The following is a 21,000-nucleotide window of genomic DNA, read 5'->3' on the forward strand; positions in this document are numbered from 1 at the left end:
CTCTGCAGCTGGAGGGGAGTCTAGCAGAAGCTTTAGGGCCCCTTCCTGGCCTCCAAAATCCTACAGACCACCATGCGAACACAGGGACCAGGGGAGGTTCTTGGATCTCCTCATCTCTTCACGCTCTTTGTTTTCCTGCTTCTTTCGCCAACCCCAGATGTTTCATGTCAGAGAAAACAGAGCTTTTAAGAATGAGCCCCTCCGGGGCCAGCCCCATGGCAAAATGGTTACATTTGGCACACTCCAATTCGGAGACCCGGGTCCGTGAGTTTGGATGCCAGGTGCAGACACTACTCGTCATCCCACCTGTGGCTGTGACCCACATATAAAGTAGAGGACTAATGTCCCTCAAGCAAAAAACAAGGAAGATTGGCAACAGAAGTTAGGCCAGGAGTAAATATTCCTAAGAAAACAAACCAAAACAAAGAATGACAATCTCTCGTTACTCTCCGTGCTCAGTTATTTCACAAGCATACACGCCCTTCCCCACTTGGAGGGAAAGGTATTTCGAGTCTCCTTCCTCTGGTTTGTCCTGTTGCCAAGATGTGGAGCTTGGTCAGCAATTCAGGACACCCCTCCATCATGATTTGGCCATGACCCTGCCCAGGGACAGCTTCCTTGGAAGCCCCCACCCTCCCTGCTTCCTATAAAAGGCAGGCAGAGCTGCAGAGCTGCAGAGCAGCAGAGACCAGCCCAGAAACCAACAGCTCTCATGCGGAAGCTCGCATCCTCGCCCTCCAGCATGAAGGTCTCCGCAGCCCTCCTGTGCCTGCTGCTCACCGCGGCCGCCTTCAGCACCCAGGTGCTGGCTCAGCCAGGTAAGCCCCCCCCTCCCTATGGGAAAGCTAAGCACCTCCAGAACTATCAGATCAGCAAGGATCTGCAGAGACTTGCCACAAATCCTGCATTTTAAAGATGGGAAAAGAGGTCCCATGAGTGGATAAGAAATGCCCGGACCTCACAATCAGTGGAAGAGCCCTAACTAGAAACCCCGGCCCCTGAGGCCAGTCTCCATGTTCTTTCCTGACATGAGTATTGAGAGAGATGCCAGGTGTATGTACAACCCAGCTACCTTCACAGTGTTTAGGAATAGGGCACACAAAAGACCCTCTCTTACTGTGGGCACAGTGGGCATCTGGGGCAGTGGTGGAGGGGGGAAAAATTGCTTAATTGGAGAATTTTTACTGGACTCCAAAGGCTTTTCAGAAACTTTCAGAAACAGTGGTTAGAGGAAGGGAATGAGGTCCCAGGGGACATATTTTGACTCTGTTTGGGAAAAAGTATCTAAATGTTTATATCATAACTCACTTTTCCATCCTCTGATGACTTAGATTTACTGCATGTGTCAGTCCGAATAAGAACGTGGATGCTGTGGTAACAATCTTAAATTATCAGTGGCTTAAAACAACAAAGGTTAATTTCTCGCTTGTACTAAACATCTGTAACGTACTGGCGAGAGCTTCTCTTCATATACTCGGGATTCTTGATTGATGGAGCAGCCGCCCTCAGGAACATTGCTGCTCCCTGTGACAAAGGAAAAGAAAGCTCCCAAGAGTCTTGCGCTGGCAATTACAAACTCTGGCTCAGAAATGACACCTCCCACTTTGTCTTCTCACTTATGGGTCAATACTAGTTAATCGCTCTAACAACCAAAAGTGGCCAAGAAATGCAAGTCCACCGTGTGTCCAGAAAGCAGAGAATGGAGAATACTTGGTGAAAACACGATGACTATCACATAGTCACATAGCTCCTCGTAATGACAAAGCTAGAGCTTGTTGCCTTGACTGAGATTTTCTGTACCCTAGCCCAAGGTGATGGGTCCCCAGTGTACAGCTGGGGACCTTGAATCAACAGGCAGAGGCACAGGACCTCAGAGCAGATGGTGTCTATATCCACCTCTTACATTTCCTTGCCTTCTCCTAAATTTCCTTCCTTCCTTACAAAGTTATGTTTTAATATATCTACATATCATTAGTGGCTTATCCTTTCTTTCATTTCTCCCCCAAATTCAGTTTCTATCTCGACCGTCTGCTGCTTTAACGTGGCCAGTAGGAAGATCTCTTTTCAGCGACTTCAGAGCTACAGAAAAATCACCAGCAGCAAATGTCCCCAGAAAGCTGTGATGTAAGTAGACAAAGCTCGACCTCTCCCAGCCCCCACATTAGAATTTCTAGGAGGCAAAGGTCAAGAACTGCATCAGAGTTGCTTGGAATCTTGGGAGTCATAGACTCAGGGAGTTCCAATGCTATGAATTTTCACAACACGAAATTTTCATTCCCAGCTCCCTGCCTGAAGGCTTGTTTGGGTCATACCAGTTCCTTTGAGTCAAGAGCACAGATGGCTTTACTGGGCCGTCAAGAGCTGCAGCTAAGCCCCAGCATCCCACCCTTCCTCTCTCCCCTTCCTCATCTCCCATAGCAAGCCCTTCACCCCATGACAGATGGTCCTAGAAGGTTTAGGGTTAAATGGACACAACCTTGAAAGAGGATCCTTCTAAGTGCTTCCCTTCTCTCCTGCAGCTTCAAGACCAAACAAGCCAAGAAGATCTGCGCTGATCCCAAGCAGAAGTGGGTCCAGGATGCCATGAAGTACCTGGACGAAAACTCCCGAACTACAAAGTATTCATCTTTTTGAGACCAAATCAGAGCCGAGGAATGCCTGATTTCCCCGCTCTTCCTAAGATGTGTCCTGAGATGGTCTCACCATCATTACAAAAGGAATGGCTTTTATTTAATAATTAAAAAATACATATATTGTGTTTAAGTTATTGATGTTTTTAAACTTATCTCCCATGAATATCAGTTGTTTTTAAAACCCAAAGCTTTGGTCAGGCCCCTTCCCTCTGCGAGCTCCAATGCAATCCCCTGCAAAATATGAGAAACATTACTCCTCTCTTCCCTACCTCCCTGGAATCTTGTAGCGACCCTGGCCAAGATCATCAATATCAAAGTATTTTCTTTTTCTAAGAAGACATTGTTCTTGTGATCCAAAGGTGTGACTCATAACGTTCAGTGGAATTAAATTTACTTTAGGAATACATAAAAATATTCATTTTTAATTACAATCAGCAGTCGTGTTTTTGTGGGGAATTCACATTGAGCTGAGAGGGAGAAGGAAGGAAGGAGGGATGAGAGATATGGCCATGGGGGTGGGAGCTGTGCTCCTGAGAAAAGACCTTTGGCCCAGCTGGCTTTCTGTGAGATTCAGGGTAGAACAGACAAGACCAGACAAACCCTTTCCATCCTTCTGATTCCAGTCCCCAAGAGCGGTTTCCCAGACCCCAAGGACTTCAGTCACTGTTCAGCTGGACCCTCCCCACCGTTCCTTTCCTGGCCAACTTCATGCTTGCCCAAAGTCTTTCCCGTGACCCACTGCAGCAGCCGGTGGTATTCTCCCTGTGCCTGGCAGTACTCCTCTGATTGCCCAGTCCAGACTACACAAATAGACAGACGTTGGGAAATTAGAGGCACAGTGGACGACCCTTGACAAGAGCCTTATTCAGACGAAGGCTTTAGAGGAACTTACAGAGGCTTAAGGCCAGAACTTAAACCAGGTCTTGATGGACTGACAAGTGCAGGGAGCTCTTTTGGAGGTATTTCAGGCTAGGTAAAAAAGAGGTAGGTATAGCTTGAGAAAATGTCTCGAAGTAGAGATGATCATGATGTGTTTATCAAATTGGGTGGAAGCCCATTGGGAAGGTGTTAGGGTCAGGGTCTGTGTGAAGTGGTGGGGAAATTTGGGAAGGAAAGTTGAGGCCAGGCCATCAAGGTGGGGAATTTGTGCTCCATTCAGATAGTAATAAGTAAGACGAAGATGTCATTTTTATCATTCAGATTAGGGCATTTTTGAGAATAAAGGGAGACACCACTAATAATTATACTAGGACAACAGATACAAATTAACACTGTCCCAGGCAAACCGGAGTGTCTGGTGCCCCTAGTGCTAACAGGCATTGAAAGTCTTGCTTCAGTGGGGAAGGGAAGTGCCATGGTCAGAGGTGCTTCCGGAAGAGTAAGCAGGGGCTCTGGGTCGGATTGGGGGGGGAGGGGGAGCAGTTAGCACAAGTATAAGTGAGAGGTCACTGTGGATGGAACCAGGGCATCGGTAGATGGGAATGGGAGAAGGCAATTGTGAGAAGATGGGACTAGGTAGGGTGAAATGTCCAATGTTATGGATGGAGAAGCAGGACTGGTGACATGGAACCCACTCAACCTCCACAAACTGTAATTAAAGGGTGGCTGCTTAGACCCAGAAAATTCACTGCCCTCCATCACTCTGCCCCTTACACCCTAATGATACCGAGAGGGCTTGATCTGCTCGCTGTAAGACAAAAGGCCAAGCAGGCGGTGGTAGAGAACTTTAAGAAATGATAAGCTAACAAATCGGAAGATGGTCAACGATCATCCTAAAAAATTCATCTTAAAGGGAACTGATTTGGAAATGTCTTATATAAAGCAAACGGAGTTGGGGTCGGGGCTCAGAAATGTCACGTGATGGATGACTGTAGAACATTGGGCGCCTCTCCGTGGTGGATCTGCTGAATGCAACATTCAACATTTTGGGCAGAGGGCATAAATTTTCTGCAAATAAGTTATTCTTTCTACTGATTAGAGATTAACTAGACTACACGCAGGTCTAAGCATTTTTCCAAAGCATATTGTGAGAACAACATGAGGTGGGGAGCATGTGGCCTTGGGGGCTGACGTTCTAAGAGTCCCCTGCACCGGGTGACTTTCATATTTCTTCACGGGCAGCCTGTGCAAATTCGAGGGGACTCTATGTGTTGCATGCGGTGGATCTTTAGTCTACAACGTGTAAAGCTTGCAATCAGTCATTTTAGCTTCTCAGTGGTCCTGCATGATGCTTCGTCAGGCGGAGGGCTGTCTGCAAGCTGCTCTCTTATCCTCGGTCCTCCTGCTGTTCTGCAAGGCAAGCTCAGAAATGTGGGTTCGCACATTAACCTTGTGGGTACAGGCACGGTTTCATCTTAATCCAGGGGAACTTTAACTCTCCATCCTCAGTTTTGCTAACTTTCCAAGCTCAAGTGCTTCCAATCAAATGGACTGGACTTCCACTTCCTGTCTCAGCAACTCGAATCAGGATTCCCCTGTGGCGTATGAAATCCACCTGCATTTCTGTCAGTCACGTGACCCTGTGCCTGGCCACAGAGACCAACTACATCCACAAGGGTAGAAAAAGGTCAAAGGTGCCCTGTTGGTATAGCTCCACATTGTCGCAGGATGCCCATCTAAAAGGCCAATGGCTTCCTGTATCATGCTATGTCCAGCAGGGTCACTGCATGGCATAGCTCCAAGGGGCTCCACTCACATCACATTCACATCACAGTCCCCTCAGGTCACTATAGGTGGCACAAAGCAATATAAATGGTGGCATGAAACAGAAGGGAGAGCACTGACCTGGGAGGCATGTGACTTTGCTTATATCCCCAGAACATGTCTCTCTCACTATGTTACTTTGGGCCTTGATTACCCCATCCATAATAGGAGGATAATAAGTTTTAGGGAAGGAAGGAAGGGGCCTAACAGATGACTCCTCAAGGTCTCCTGCTTTCTCTTGGAAAACATCACTCTCTCTACCCACTGGGGCAGGGAAGTTTGGGTGAGGGCTCAGTACTCACGTACCCAAGTCAAACGGGGGCTGAGGTGACTGGCACACCTGCTCCATCTCAGATTGAGCCTTTCTGGGAAGCTTGTTTTGAGAACCTCAAGTAGAAGGACCCCAGGAGCCATCAGAGCTTCCAGTGGCTATAATCGCAGGCCCTCCAGGACCAGTTCAACTGACCCCATCTCTTATCAAAAGACTGATTAAGAATTGCCTTTCAGAAAATCTGCAAAGTCACAAAGCCAGAGCATGCGCAAAAGAAGAAATCTTGACCCAAAATGTCTGCAGAACCAAAGATCCTCCTTCCCACGGAACCCCAGGAGCAGGATGCGACCGGCACTTGAAAGTCGGACTCTTGTCAGAAGCGAGGGGTCCCTGGTTCAGGAAGATCTGGTGTAATAATCTCTTCCCCACCTCATCAAAAATGTTTAGAACCCTTTCATGAAAGTTCAGACCCTCAGAAGTGTTTAGAAACCTGTCATAAATTTTAAAACCTTACCATAAATGCTTGAAGCCCACCAATCGCAACTTGTCCCACCAGTGTTTCTGGGTGCCAGCCTGTTCTCCTTAACCTCTTAAATCTCACCTCAAATCCTGAATTGGGGAGACAGATCTGAGGGCACATCCCCGCACCCCACCCCCGTCTCCCTGCAGGTGGATCTCACAGAATAAAGCTGATCTCTTTTCCCAAAGGCTGATGCTGTAATTAATTGGCCTTTTATGTGCATCAGGCAAGTGAACCCCAATTTTGTGTGGTTGCTGTGGCAACCACAGAATGTCTCCCATTCAGAGCAACTACTGGAACGTCCTCCAGGTTCGAGTCTCTCTGCTTCACCTGCAGCCTGACAGACTTCAGCCCAAATGCCAGTGAGGGATGCACCTCCAAATGTCAGCATGCCCAGGAGGCAGGCACCAGCAGGCCAGCAGTGGGGTGGCCACAGGACACCCTATGATCTGCAGACCCTCTGGTGTCAGGCAAATCTTGAAGAGGGGATCAAGAAGGGAGAGTAGAAAAGTGCCTTCCATTTGTGAAAGACTAAACACAATTTGCTCACATCCCCTAAGCCAAACATTCTCTCTTCTCTTTCAAGGAATCCTGAATAGAATGCACCTCTAACAGGGCACAGCATCACCTGCCCCTGGAGTATGAAACTGTGGGCACAGAGCACTGGGGACATTTGAGCCTTCTGATGGCACACAGAGCTCAACTAGGAGCCACGGATGTCACCAAATGGTTTCTCCGGGAAGCAAACTCTTAGATGTAAATCATCATTCTGAGTGTGCTGGAGAGCGTGGAAAGCAGGACCAAGCTGAGAGAGAATTTGTATTGTGACACCATCACAATACAGGTCTCGGCCAGTCCCACAGGGAGCTTTAGAACTGGGATAGCCCAAATCCGGGCGAGGGCCCAGGCTTTCATTCGCATCTCAACTTGTCATGGAAGCAGCTGCTCCCGACAAAAGGCATGACTGGGCAAGGCAACTCTCTTCAGCCCGGGGCAGGTCCCATGAGGGAGCTCAGCAGAGAGCTGTCAGCTGCCAACACTCAGCAGCCTGGGGAGGAACCTGCAGCACTGGGGGGGAGAATCTGGGCAACGCACCAGGGAATCCACTACAAGCCACCTGTTGTGCTGCTCTGATCTGACAGTTTATATGACGCATTCTCAAAAACTCCTCCAGGAATCTGTTGAGGCTGCTTTTCTCAGGAAATTTGCAAGAGGAAAGACAATGGAGTGAATTACTACCCACTCCCACCCTCATGGCTGCAGCTGGTCCTGAGGCTATGACGTTGTCATTTGTAATAAGAAACGTATATTTGGTCTGCAACCTCATTCCTGGTACAGACCTCCTAAAACCTTTGGAATTTCCTGTGACAAACATGATGAAGGTGGCTTTTGCTAATTAGGCAACTTTTGGAAAGCACCTAAGGATGGCTTAGGTTGCCAGGGAAACCAACCCTATGATTGGTAGGTTGGAACTTCCAATCCTACCCCAGACCTCCGGGGAGGGGAGAGAGGGGCTGGAGACTGAATTTCATCACCAACAGTCCAATGATTTAATCAATCATAGTGTCAGGGAGGAAGACATTTCCTCTACCGGCTCTGGGTCCTTTGGGCCGGACAACAAATTAAATCCACAAGAGATAGAATAACAGGAGAAAATTAAACAAAGCTTTATAACATGTATACATGGGAGAGACCCAGAAAAACTGAGTGACTCACCAAAATGGTGGAAGTTCTCACCTTAAAAACCATCCTCAGCTAAAGACAAAGGAGGATGTTGGGGGTGGAGAGAGTCAGTTATGGGAGATTACCAGAAAAGCACAGTAAACAAGAGTAAGGTTATTATGAAGATTAAAGTCTTTGCCTTCTGCATTGATAAGAGTTTCTATAGAGAAGGTCATCCCCCCTTCTTCCTGGTACAGAGAGGGAGATACCTTTACAGATGGAGATTTCCTTTACAAATGTAAATGTCTCTTAACAAAGGGTTAAATTCTACTTTTCCGAGTTTCTCACATGTCTGCAGTTTTTAAAAGTAATCGGCCCAAAATAATCCTCTTGCCAAAGAGACATATCTTGGGGTGGCCAGTTCAGTCCCCTACAGTCCCGCCTTTGAAATTTTTAAGTTTCACAGTCCTTTGAAACTTTAAGAAGTTTCATAGTCCAGAAGCTGAGTGGTAGATGGCTTCATCTCAGTGAACACATTTCTTAGTCCTGAGAATAGATAAGTCCAGTTAAATTTATTTTAGAAAGCGGTGATGCAGGTGGGTTCCCAAAGTTAGACCTACAGTGTGGAAGCAAGCAATCAGGTATTTAATAAGTATTCTATGGAAACAAAAAGAAAAACAAGGTTAATGGTTGGAGCAAATTATAAACTAGTTCCTGAGCCCAGGGGGCAGCCAGTCAACAAGATTTCTAGATGTCAGAGTTGGAGAATCTTTTGCAGCTTGAGATGTCTCTGATGATGTCATCAGGCATTCACATATCTTTCTGAGTGGCTTACAGCTTACACAGCCGCAGACAGGAATCTCTCTTAAGTTTATAGCAAGTTGTTCAGCTTCAGTTTGCAAGGCTTCAGAAAATAGGGCAGGGTCAATTCTCAAGAATTCCAAATGAAAATGAGGGAAAAAATGGAAAACGTTAGTTTGGAGATTTGTAGTCAGATATTCCAGGAGTCTAGAAGAATTCAGGATCCTGTACAGTTCAAAGACAATTAACAGAACTAGGATCTAATATTCACAAGTGTACTATAGTTTTTTACTGAAATATAATTTTTCTCTCCAAAATCACCCTCATTTTTACCAAAGATAGCCAAATTAAGACTAATTGGTTTGCAAAATAAATTTAGTTTCAATAAACTTGGCCCAATTACTTACATAAGTGCAGCAAGAATAGCAATTGATCATATAGGCTCCTTTAAATCTGCTTTGCTGGAATTTTTTTTTTTTTTTTTGAGGAAGATTAGCCCTGAGCTAACATCTGCTGCCAATCCTTCTCTTTTCACTGAGGAAGCCTGGCCCCGAGCTAACATCCGTGCCCATCTTCCTCTGCTTTATATGTGGGACTCCTACCACAGCATGGATTTTGCCAAGTGGTGCTATATCTGCACCCAGGATCCAAATTGGCGAACCCTGAGCCGCCAAGAAGAGGAACGTGTGAACTTAACCGCTGCATCACCAGGCTGGCCCCCAGCTGGAATTTTTTATGAGGTATCTCAGATGGAACTTTAAAGCCTCTCAAGGCCAGAAAAGCCGAGCCAAGCACTTGCCATCAGACTTTGCCTGCAATACCTACAGATTTGGGTGAATTTCTCTCTTCTTGAGGTCCTCCAAAACACTTTGAGGTTCCAGGTACCTGCCAGCTAAGTAAGCTTCCTTACTTACCAGGTAAGATTGCTGGAATCTCTGTAAACAAAGTACCAGGCCAATATTTCCAAGTGGTTTTATTCCAGAAAGTCAACCTTACTCCTCAAAGACAGTATTGTCATATCTGAGCCTGTATGCTTCTCTCAAATATGACATTGCAGTCAAAGTCTTGGTAAGATAACCAATGTTTCCAATTATGTCCTGTCATAAGGAGAACAGATTCTTGTTGAACTTATGCAAATAACTACATTGCCATGAAAACAACAATACTCACTAACTAAGTTTCCAAATTCTGGAGGGATATGGTAGGGAGAAAAAGATAAATGTTTCAGTTCTGCTCACAAAGGTATAATTTCACCAAATTGCTCTAAGTCATAGTTAGCATAAAAGAAAAGAGGAAAAGATTTCATTAAATCTGAGAGAACAAACTATCAAAAAACCAACAGTGTTTCAAACAAAATTCATAAAAAATTATAATCATCCTCATCAGTTCATACAGTCCTGTGTAATCAATTTTTTTTATCTTAATCTCCTCTAGCAGTTTTATGGGGTCTTCAGTTTCTCCATTAGAATTCTGTAATTTTTTAACCAGTTTAGTTTTATGATCTGAAAGTTTCTCAGAAACCTGCATTCCAGAGTAGGTGTCAGAGTCCTTTCCAGGAATCTCTCTGAAAATGAGACATATTTGCAAAAGTAAAAAACATCAGAGTAAAACAATACTTGTCTGTAAACAACAAAACACTCAAAAATGAAAACTGACAAAGAAATTTGGTTAATTTTGTGACATACAACACCTTAAAATAACCGGAATTATATAACATTTTAGGAATGTTATAATTTTTTAAACACCTATATCAACAACATTGGCCCACATAATGCCATAGGTCCCTTTGAAACAATGTTTAGTTATCCATTTAACTATAGCGACAATTAAAGATTTTTAGGCAAATCCAGAACATTAAATAGCTGCAAGATCTTAGCACCTGTGATTAGAGACTTGATAAACAATACAGGAAACTTATTTTGATTAAACATAAAGTCCCTACTCTTCTGCCAGACTACTTAAAGAAAAAAACTTTCATAATCTCTTTACCAAGAACAGACTAGAAGTTCAGGAAAAGTATCCTTTGAGAGAAAACCAAATTTTAATTTCTGCACCAGCTTATTTTTAACATTAAAACTCATTTACTTTAATATTAGTCAACTTGACCAGCATAAAACTCCTTTTAGAATTTCTCCTTCACAAACTTCTACAACTTTTTTACCTTCAGAATTTGTCCCATGCTTTCCTTCTTCCTTTCTAGTACTTCAGGACAAATTTATCTTTCTTAACACAACAAACAAAAATACTTCCATTCTTTATACCTTCTTTACTGACAACATACCCTTTACTTTCCTTGAATACAGAGCTGTTTTCCTTATTAATTTTTAGTAGCTTTAATTACATATATTAATTTGAGTGTTAAGACCTTACAGACCCTAGTAAAAACTAAAAAGTAAGCAACTATGAACTATCCTTTACATCAGCATTCTAAACACTTTTCCTAATTTCTAGAAACACACCACTTCACAGTAATGGACCCAAACACTTTTAGCCTCTCTGCAATAAGAAGCCAAAAGTAGATAAACTTACATTTAATAATTAATGGCTAATATCTTATCTTATTTGGAAACGATCTAGATACTCAATGAATTTTATCATTTAAATTAACCTAGCAAAACTTCAAAGTTTCAAGTTACCAAAAAGATTTTGGAAGGTTTCCCAAGTATACAGACCACAAAACATAATTATCGTACCCAAAAACTCTTACCCATCTTTATCTATTTAAATCATTTTTTTCCAATACTTATGTTCAGAATACCCATGAAAACCTCATGAAATATTAGACAAAATTATCATTTAAAGCTATTATTTTGCTGACAAATTTCTGACAGACAACATGAGCTTGTCTGACTAGTAAACCCAGGCTGCATGTCTGCATCATAGTCAAACACCGACAACTCTAAGGACATGTCTTTTTTTCAATCAAACCAACAAACTTAAACTTTTCATTTACCAAAGATTAATCTATATCATGTTAACTTAAAAGACATTGGGTTAATTTCTATTACATTTAGAATTTATGTAAGCACTTGCTTTAAGCCAGTTAAACAGAGCTTTTAATTTTGGCCATACCATCCAGGGGTAAAATATCACACATGTATAACATACATCTAGACACACATAAACACACAGGTAGACACAGACAAGACGTTAAATTTTTGTTATGAATCAGGTGCAATACAAAATGAACTAGTTTCTAAGAAACATTTGTATTTCAAAGAATGGCTCTCAGGTCCTAGAGAAGATGGGAGCAGCAAATTTACATCATAAAGACACAGAAAGAAGTCAAGTTCTCCTTAAGATAGAGTTTCATGGACATATTTGCCTGATCTGTTTCTACTGTCTCAATCTTTTGTCTCAGTTAATATCTTGGAGCATTTGGATGAGCCAGGGGAGGCTTGGGATTGGCAAAAGATGGCTGAACTTTGAACTGCCTTCTAGAACCATGCCTCCAGCCTTGCAGAGATTTTCAAGACAAAGATGGTTGCTTTCATTTCCCCCAAGAACCGGATTACAGCCTGAATGACAAAAAAAAAAGGCTTACTCACCCCTTCAGCTACACCCTTCCAATTGCTTCTTTAAATCAGTGAAATTTTTAACCTAAGAAGTGAATCAAAGATTCGTATGTTCTAAAACTTTCTGGACAATGTAGCACACCTTTAAAAGTCTTACAATCAGGAAGGATAAATATTCCCCAGGGAGGTAATGTCTGTCCACACAATAGAGTCTATAATACAATTGGACAAAGGGATACAATCACTTTCATAAAGGCCATAAATATATCCATTTTCTACAAATTTCATCTGAATGCCATCAACTCTTAGATACCTCTAACTATAGATTTCAGTAGGTCTTTATCAGTAGGTCTTGGTCTTATAATATTGGATAAGGGAAGTATTCCCAACCAGACATTTTAAAACACTCTCAGAGAAAGTTGATATAACCTCTTTATATATATATATATATATATATATATATATATATATATATAAAATCAGCTCAAGCATTCCAACCTTTGTAATCTTATCAACACTTAGACTTTTATATCTCATCACTCAACTGTAACCTGAGTCAGGGTCTTAAGGCTAGTCATTACTTTTGTTGCATGTGTGTTTCCTTTTTAATTTGGCCTTTTCATAGATACCAATGAAAATTATGAGGAAAAGGTGTGGAGCTTCCATGCCTTCTCTGAGCACCACTCTCTTGGAATTGTCACATGTTCACCAAACCAAAAGATCTCACAAACTTTTTTACCCAGTTTAGAAGTTTTCCCAATTTAAATGATCCATTGTCCAGCCACATCAACAAGTAGGATCTTAACAGCAACTCAACCAATAAGCTTAACCATGGACACAAGGGGCATCCCCAAAAGAGACCCAGAAAGTTCACTCCCAAAAATAGTCTAAGAAAGTAAAGGCCTTCATTGCACAGTAAGCAATGAAGGTTGAGAAGACAAAGGCCCCTTATGAAAACAATTGGGACCCCTTATGACAAACTCCTCTGAGAGCTGACACAGCCAGACAAAGAGAGGGTGTTGGAACCCCAGTCTACTCAACTGGCCACCAAGATGCGTGCTGGTACATGCATCCTCTGGATGGCAGAGACCAAAAGGTCACAAAGTCAAGCTCTCAAGATATAGAACAAGACAAAAGGCCCAGACAACAGGCTTATAGAGATGTCTGTGTCTTACGACAAACAACAACAAAAAAGACAGAGACAAGGAAAAGTACTATCTCTGGGAGGAAAAGGATCTGCCACCAGTGAGTACTCAATCAAATCCTAGAGTTGCTGAGTCCAATAAGTTAGCCTCACCAAAATTTTCTTCTGCTAATCTAAATTTAGAAAGCAAAAAGCTCACCACTCTCACTTCCATTGGACCCTGCAGAGAGAGATCTGGGAGACTGATGTGGTAAGAACTCTTACCTCCTGGCAGCTCTTGTCAGGAGTCCAGGATCTCTTGGCTGCAGCCATCCAGGAGTGAGCAGTGTCCGGCCAGTGAAATTTTATCCCATCCTCGTCACCACACTGTAGAGGAGGAAAACATTTCCTCTACCTGCTCTGGGTCCTTCCAGCCAGACAAGAAAATAAATTCACATGAGATAGAATAACAAGAGAAAACTAAATCAATGTATATGTGGGAGAGACCCAGAAAAACTGAGTAACTCACCAAAATGGTGGAAGTTCTCACCTTAAATACCACCCTCAGCTGAAGACAAAGGAGAATGTTGGGGATGGAGAGAGTCAGTTATGGGAGATTACCAGAAAAGCACAGTAAACAAGAGTAAGGTTACTATGTAGATTTAAGTCCTTGCCTTCTGCATTGATAAGAGTTTCTAGAGAAAAGGTCATCCTCCCCTCTTCCTGGTACAGAGAAGGAGACATCTTTACAGATGGAGATTTCCTTTACAAATGTAAATGTCTCTTAACAAAGGGTTAAATTATACTTTTCAGAGTTTCTCTCATGTCTTCTTCAGTTTTTAAAAGTAACCAGCCCAAAATAATCCTCATGCCAAAGAGACGTATCTTGAGGTGGCCAATTCCAGTCGCCTACAATGGCTATGCCATTTAGCCTCCTTGAAAACCTAAAAATGCAGGGTTCAGAGATCTTTTGGGTTGGTGAACATGTGGCAATTCCGAGAGAGAGTGGTGCTCAGAGGGGGCATGGAAGCTCCACAACTTTTCCTCATACCTTGCCCTGTGCATGTCTTCCATCTGGCTTTTCCTGAGTTATTTCATTTCATAATAAACCAGTGGCCTAGAAAGTAAAACCTTCCTCTGAGTTCTGTGAGCTGCTCTAGCAAATTAGTCAAACCCAAGGAAGGGGTCATAGGAACCTCCAGTCTATAGCCAGTAGCTCAGTCAGTGATACCACCTCAATACAAGGTTGACATAAGGGAAGCCATATTGTAGAAAAGAAATCATATTGTAATTTTACAGAACCTCTGATTAACTAACACAGACATGCTCTGTAGATTTTGTGGATCTTCCCAGCTGCTATAAATTGATAACTTTGTTTTTCTGAGTTCCTTAGGAAAGTGATGACCCCCAGACAGAGTCTGTGCTGATCGCCATCATCAATGACAACTGAAAGATCCGGGTATAGGCCAATCTGGTCTCTGATGCATATCCAGTAAAACAAAAGACTATCGGGAACTGAGACTAGATATCTACCCCACCTGGAGATCAGATGGACGCCCCAATGGGATTAGGTCTATTTTTCAGAGACTGTTAACATTTGGGTTGTCTACTTCTTATCCTTCTGGTTGGACACTTAATTATTAAATGTGCTTTTAGATGTTCCAAAACTGTAGAGCAAGATACAAAATTCTAATAATGTCAGTGTGAAGCTGGCAAAAAGAGAATATTTCAAAATGATGCTAAACAGTTTCATTCCTCTAACCCAGATCTATGCCCCAATTCGGCAGGAAGTAGTTAGATCAGTAGTCACTCCGAATCCCTCAAGTATGAGGAATGACCAAAGGATAGGAGGAATTGAAACAGGCAAAGAGTTAGTCATTGATGATTAAGTAGCTAGGAACTAAAGGGTTTTTTCCTTTTTGCAATTACTGACTATAGCTTTTAGCTGTTTAACTCATCCATCACTAACTGTGCTGTTTAGGCAATATGCTACCTGACTCCCACTAGGCTTCTATAGATAACAACTCCCTGGAGCCTGGGTCACCATGGTAATGGGGGTTTGAGCTGTTTTTCAGGAATTAGAACTCCTTTGTCCACTCCAGGCCAGTTGAGACCACCAACTCATCAACTAGGCCCACACAGATGTCCGATAGGCGACCTTTTGACGTCAAGAGGCTAAAAACTCCACCATCAGATCATGCTCACACCGCCATTTTGTGAACATGGGTCCTATGAAGAGGCATGGAGTCTGACTACACTTGTGCACATCATCAATTACCTCACCTCTCTTCACCTCCAATCACCTATCTCCACATTTCAGACCACCTTGCCACCCTATCCCAATCCCATAAATATCCCTGAGTCCCTATTTTGGGGGAAGCAGACTTGAGACTCATGCTCTTGCTTCCTCACATGGCTGCCTTGTGATTAAACTCTCTCTCTGCTGCAATCTCGACATCTTGGTCTTTGATTTTCTGGGCAGCAGGCAAAAATGAAGCTGGCACGGTAACAATAGGAACCTCCAATCTCTGGCCAGTCAGTCAGAAGCACAGATGACAACCTGGACTTGTGATTGGCCTCTGAAGTTGGGGGTGGGGGAGTGGAGTCTTATAGGACTGAGCCCTCAACCTGTGGGACCTAATGCTGTCTCCAGGTAGATAGTGCCAGAATTGAGTTAAATTGTGGGACACCCAGCTGATGTCAGGGGATTGCTTGGTTGTGGGGGAAAAACCCCCCACACACTGGAATTGGATCAGAATATTAGACACTTATCACCCCCTCCTCAAACACTCATTCTAGGTTCCCCTCCCTCAGCCAACACCTCTGCTGGTGTAGAGCACTTGCCTTCAGGGCTGACTCAGACCCTCCCCACAAGGAGTGGAACCCCTAGTCATCATGCTCTTCTCAGCTTGTGGCTGCTGCTCTTGTACATTTACCATCAAAACTGGGGGAGGGGAGACCAGCCCCACGGTGTAGTGGTTAAGCTTGGTGCACTTCCCCAAAGCAGCCCAGCTTTGGGGATTCAGATCCCTGGCACAGACCTACACCACTCGTCAGCCATGCAGTGGCAGTGACCCACATGCAAAATAGAGGAAGATTAGCACAGATGTCAGCTCAGGGTGAATCTTCCTCAGCACACACACACCCAAAAATACCCTAGGTGAGGGAGTACCAAGATTCATCCAAATGAATCACCTAGGTGCTGAACGTTCCTCTCTGCCCCATTGAGTAAAATCAGTTCTATCCTCTCAATTACCCCCACCAGGATGGTGACCCTTCCCCCACTTGCCTGTAGGTCTCTTCACCTGAAAGTCTAAAGAGATGGAGTATAGCCGTAGCTTGAGGTTTAATGAGACTCTTGCTAGAAACCCTGGTGGAAGCATTCTTCCTCAGGGAACCAGGACTTCCAAATCCACAGAGCCCTGAGTTGTGGAGGTAGGAAACTGCCCCAAGTGGGTCACTGAGAGGATGGTAAGTGGAGTCACTCCTACTTCCACTTCTTGATACACAGGTCCATGAATTTTACCTATTGGGGATTCAGCATCATGTAATAGTTGATTTAGGGTGTATATTGAATCCTAGAGGATGCTGCTCCATCCTTGCAGGATGTCTTTTCCAAGCTGGTACCTCAATAGGCCATTCCGTTCTATCAGGCCAGAGCTTTTGGATGAGGCAGTTACGTGGTGGATCAGTGGATCCCATGGTCATATGCCCAGTGCTGCCCCTTGTTTGCTGTAAAGGGTGTCTCTTGGTCTACAGTGATGTGATGTAGGATCTCACCCCAGTTGATGAGCACCTATAAGCCCTCAGGGAATGGTGCCGACTGAAGTACTGAGCACAGAAATGGCCAATCCACACCTGGAAAATGTGTCTATTCCAGTTAACATCAATCACTGTCCTTTTCACCATAGAAGAGATACGATGTAATTGAATGTGTATTTGCCACCAAATAATTAGTTAGTCTCCTTGATAGCTGATGCCATATCCAGGACTCAACACTGGCCTCTAGTGTCAGCAGGTAGGATATTCAGCTACATTGGTCGTGGTGACTGGGAGCCCATGCTATGGGGCTCTTGTGTAGCCTAAACCCCTCATACATGGCTATTCTCACATGTGCCCACTGTCCGACACCATGGTACCGATGTCAGGAGCTGGCCGGTGTTGACTGGCCACATCGTTCTGTTTACTTGGTCATTCAGTGCCTCTCTTGTTCTCCAAATTCTCTGATGGACATTAACAGCAAACAAAGGACTTCACATGCTGTGCCCTGTTCCATGGGTCCATCTACTTGCCTCTCTCCCAGACCTCCTTTGCCCCAAATTTTCTACCTTTCCCCTACCAACCTTCCAGGCCATTCACCACAATCTATGACTGACATGTATTCTAACCTCAGGCCACCTCTGTTTCTATACAAATGGATGACCAAAAACACTGCCCAAAGTTCTGCCCATTGTGTCCATCCCCCCTCACTTCTGTCTTTCAAGGCCACCCCTGACCTGGCCTGTCTTGTATCCATGTGCTAACCTGAACCATTTGTGAACCAAACTCAGCCTTTTTCCTCCTTCATCAGCTGATCCTAAGTGACTTCTCAGACAGCTGTGGGTGTGAACTGAGGGAGAGGCCACGGTGTGGACAACTTGTGCGTCTGAGTCACCTGCTCACGTGACTTACTGTGCCCTCTGGTCCTGCTTGTGCCCGGTCCCAGTGCACTGCTTCAGCCATGCATGGATTGCTGCTGGGCCCCCCTGGCATTAGAACTTGATGGGTTTGAGTGAACCCAGCTCATGATGGGCAGTTCTGGCCGCAGGGTCACTGGAATTCCTATGGCCAGGCTCTTTGTCTCTACAAGGGCCCAGTAATGCTCCAGGAGCTTTTGTTCAAAAGGTATAATTTTTCCTTTTTAAGTGACATGGTCTTGGTCTGGAATCCAGGGGTCTATGTTGTGATTCTCCAATTGACCCAGAGACTCTACGGGGCACAGTGGGCTCCTTGTCCCATCACAGTTAACTCTAATACCATCAGGCCTATTGATTGTGTGGGGCAAAGCTGCAAGACCGCTTGCCCCACACGTGGACTTGCAGCAGAACCCGCTCGTGCCCAGCGCCCGGTCACAGCAGGCAGCCCTGTGTGCCCGTGGTCAGACCAGTCTCCCTGAGTATGGAGACGACCAGGCACAGGGCCTCGTTTTTAGTGGTGGGAGGCAAGAGATGCAACAATTAGTCTCTCCCTTTGGAGGGCACGTCCCAGGATGCCCCCAGACTAGTCCTATGGGTGCCCTGGAGCGGGGATGCCTCTTTAGAATTGTCCCAAATTAGGAGAAGGGAACAGGCCTTTCCAGGCCTGTATCACCCATCGCTGGATGTGGTCTGTCCCCACATAAGGAGGTGTGACCGGAGGAAGACGACTCTCTAGAGCCAAGGGCAGTTCCCAGAGGGGCACTCAGTGGACACCTGCTGGCCACCAGCATGGCCAAAGCTGGAGAAATGACTCCCTTGGTCCTGATGGGTGCATGGGGTTTAGGCAGAGCACAGGGCATCAGCTACAAGGATGCGGGCCTGGGCCTGAGCCCTGAGCCCCGGCTTGGTTCTGCAGCTAGCTTGTATAGAAATCCACATTTCCTCACTAGGCTTTAGTTTACCCAACCATAAAATGGATTCGCCAACTGGATAGATACAAGGCTTCTAAAGGGCTATGCATTAAAATCACCAGGGACATGTCTAAAAGCACAGATTCTAAGTTATCCTTCGCAAAGACTCGAGTTCAGTGTGTGGAGCGGGGCTGGGGCCAGCGGACCCTATTCCACCTCCTAGACTGGCTCCGGCTCTGGTTTGCTCTGGGCTGGCTGTGTGCTCCCCAGCAAATCACTTACTCTCACTGGTAAAGTGGGGATAAGAACGCCGGCCAGTGGAGGACCGTGTGAACGAAGCCCCCGACACGGTGTGGGGTGCGTGTTGAGCACAGTTAAAGGTCAGGTCCGCACAGAGAGGCTGCTCTCGCTTCTAGGAGCTTTGACCTGTCTGAGGGAGGCATTCAGCTTCTCTAAGCCTCAGTTCTTTCATCTCGATAATGAGCGTCATGAAAGCACTTCTCTCCACTGTTGATCAGGAGGATTAAATTAGATAACCCCTGAAACTCTTTCGTCCCTGGCATGGAGAACACATGCAACAAACCTGCGTCATTATTTATTCAGTACTTACTGTGTGTCAGTTGCAATGAGCATGGAATGTTTCTTCCAGGAAGTTCCATGAAGCTTTAGAAGAAACTGATAGTAAATCCCATCTGGTTCTCTTTTGCAGAAGGGGAAACTGAGGCCCAGGGCATGAGAACACAATATAGGGGAAGGTTCATGGGACAGGTCCAGGGACCTGGGCACCGGGACATCAAGGCCTCTGATACCCTGCGTGGCCTTAAGGATTTCATTTGTGTCCTTGGGCTTCAGTTTTTCTATCTGAGAAAGGAGAGCGGCGCACAACGAGTTCTCAGGTCCTATTCGATTCTTTCTCAAGTTGTGTGGTCTCGGAGGAAATCTGAGTTTGACTTAGAAAACAAAGCTGAGAGTCTGGATTCGCAGGTTGCACCTGATCATTCTTATTCCTTGGGGACCAGGTAGGAAGCCAGGACAACTGTTTCCACAACAGGGGGCTCGTTTCCTGCCCCCATCAGAGTTATTCCTGACCACAGACTTCCTACACACCTGCAACAGAGAAAGTGACTTGAATCTGCCTTAGATGAGGGCTGGCTGGGAAGTCACTGAAAGAGAGGACACAGAAAGAAGCCAGAGAGGACCCCCTCCCTGCCGAAGGCAGCTGAGCGGGATGGAACAGTTGCCCAACCTACATGGTCGGAAAGCTTGGGTTAACATTTCACATGAAACGCTGCAGGTGGCATAAATCTGAAGTCTGGAGAGGGAAACCGCAAAATGAACATACCGCACTGAACCCTCGCCCGGCTCTGACGCTGGCATCACTCAGAGGCTGGCATCACACAGAGGCGGTCATCCCTCGAAGCACGTCAGCCACGTTCCTCTGTGGCCCAGAGCACTTAAGACATCCCATCCTTGCCAGGGTACCTGGGACCGCTCCCCTCTATCTGGCATTCCTCGTGGTTCCTTTTACATAACAGACATTCCTGGAAAACCATCCCCACTACAACGTCTCTCAGTTTGGAAGCACGGGGCTTTTATCTCATGGACACAAGTAGGCATTTTCCCCAGTCCCAGGACAGGGACACTCTGGCCTTCCCTTTAAGGAAGTCCCTAAGGGGAAGAGTCTGCATCACTTGAAGGTCATAGCCCTTGACCTCCTGATCCGACATCCACAAGAGGTGTCCAGTCTCCTCTGGGCAGGGCCTCTGTGCCTTCCTCCACGCCCGTGTGTCATTCATAGATCTTCAAAGAGAACTGTCTGCTGGAGCCGAGGGAGCCTAGTCAGAAGCAGGGATGAGCACAGAGTGCAGGGGTAGCTGGACAAATGTCCCTGGAATGCTTTCAAGTCAGCGTTTTAGGCAGTTTTTCTCCAATGCCTTCCCTACACAATTCACCGTCTCTGCCCCAACCATCCACTAGAGGGAGCTAAACCGCAGCGTTAGAAACCATGTGTGGGCTGTGCTCATACATTGTCTATTACGTTGTCTCCAATAGGGAGTCTTGATGTGCGTGTCCAGGGCAGGGAGTTTAACTGGATCAGCGCGTCTCACACTGGGCCATTTCCTGTAGCCCAGGATGTGAGAGGCAGGGGCCTCCAGTTCTCCAGCTTCTGCACCACACAGACCAC

The 21,000-nt window shown here is 45.2% G+C and overlaps 1 protein-coding gene across 1 annotated transcript; it reads left to right on the forward strand.

The window, feature by feature from the left end:
• The first annotated feature begins 532 nt into the window (after nucleotides 1–532).
• On the forward strand, nucleotides 533–2,763 carry LOC106844558 (eotaxin). Its single transcript, XM_014862059.3, has 3 exons — nucleotides 533–818; nucleotides 2,013–2,124; nucleotides 2,520–2,763. Exons 1-3 carry the CDS (start codon nucleotides 713–715, stop codon nucleotides 2,632–2,634), a joined length of 333 nt encoding a protein of 110 aa, XP_014717545.3. The 5' UTR covers nucleotides 533–712; the 3' UTR covers nucleotides 2,635–2,763.
• Nucleotides 2,764–21,000: the final 18,237 nt, after the last annotated feature.

Source organism: Equus asinus, chromosome 13 (assembly GCF_041296235.1).
Source record: "Equus asinus isolate D_3611 breed Donkey chromosome 13, EquAss-T2T_v2, whole genome shotgun sequence".
Classification (NCBI taxonomy): domain Eukaryota; kingdom Metazoa; phylum Chordata; class Mammalia; order Perissodactyla; family Equidae; genus Equus; species Equus asinus.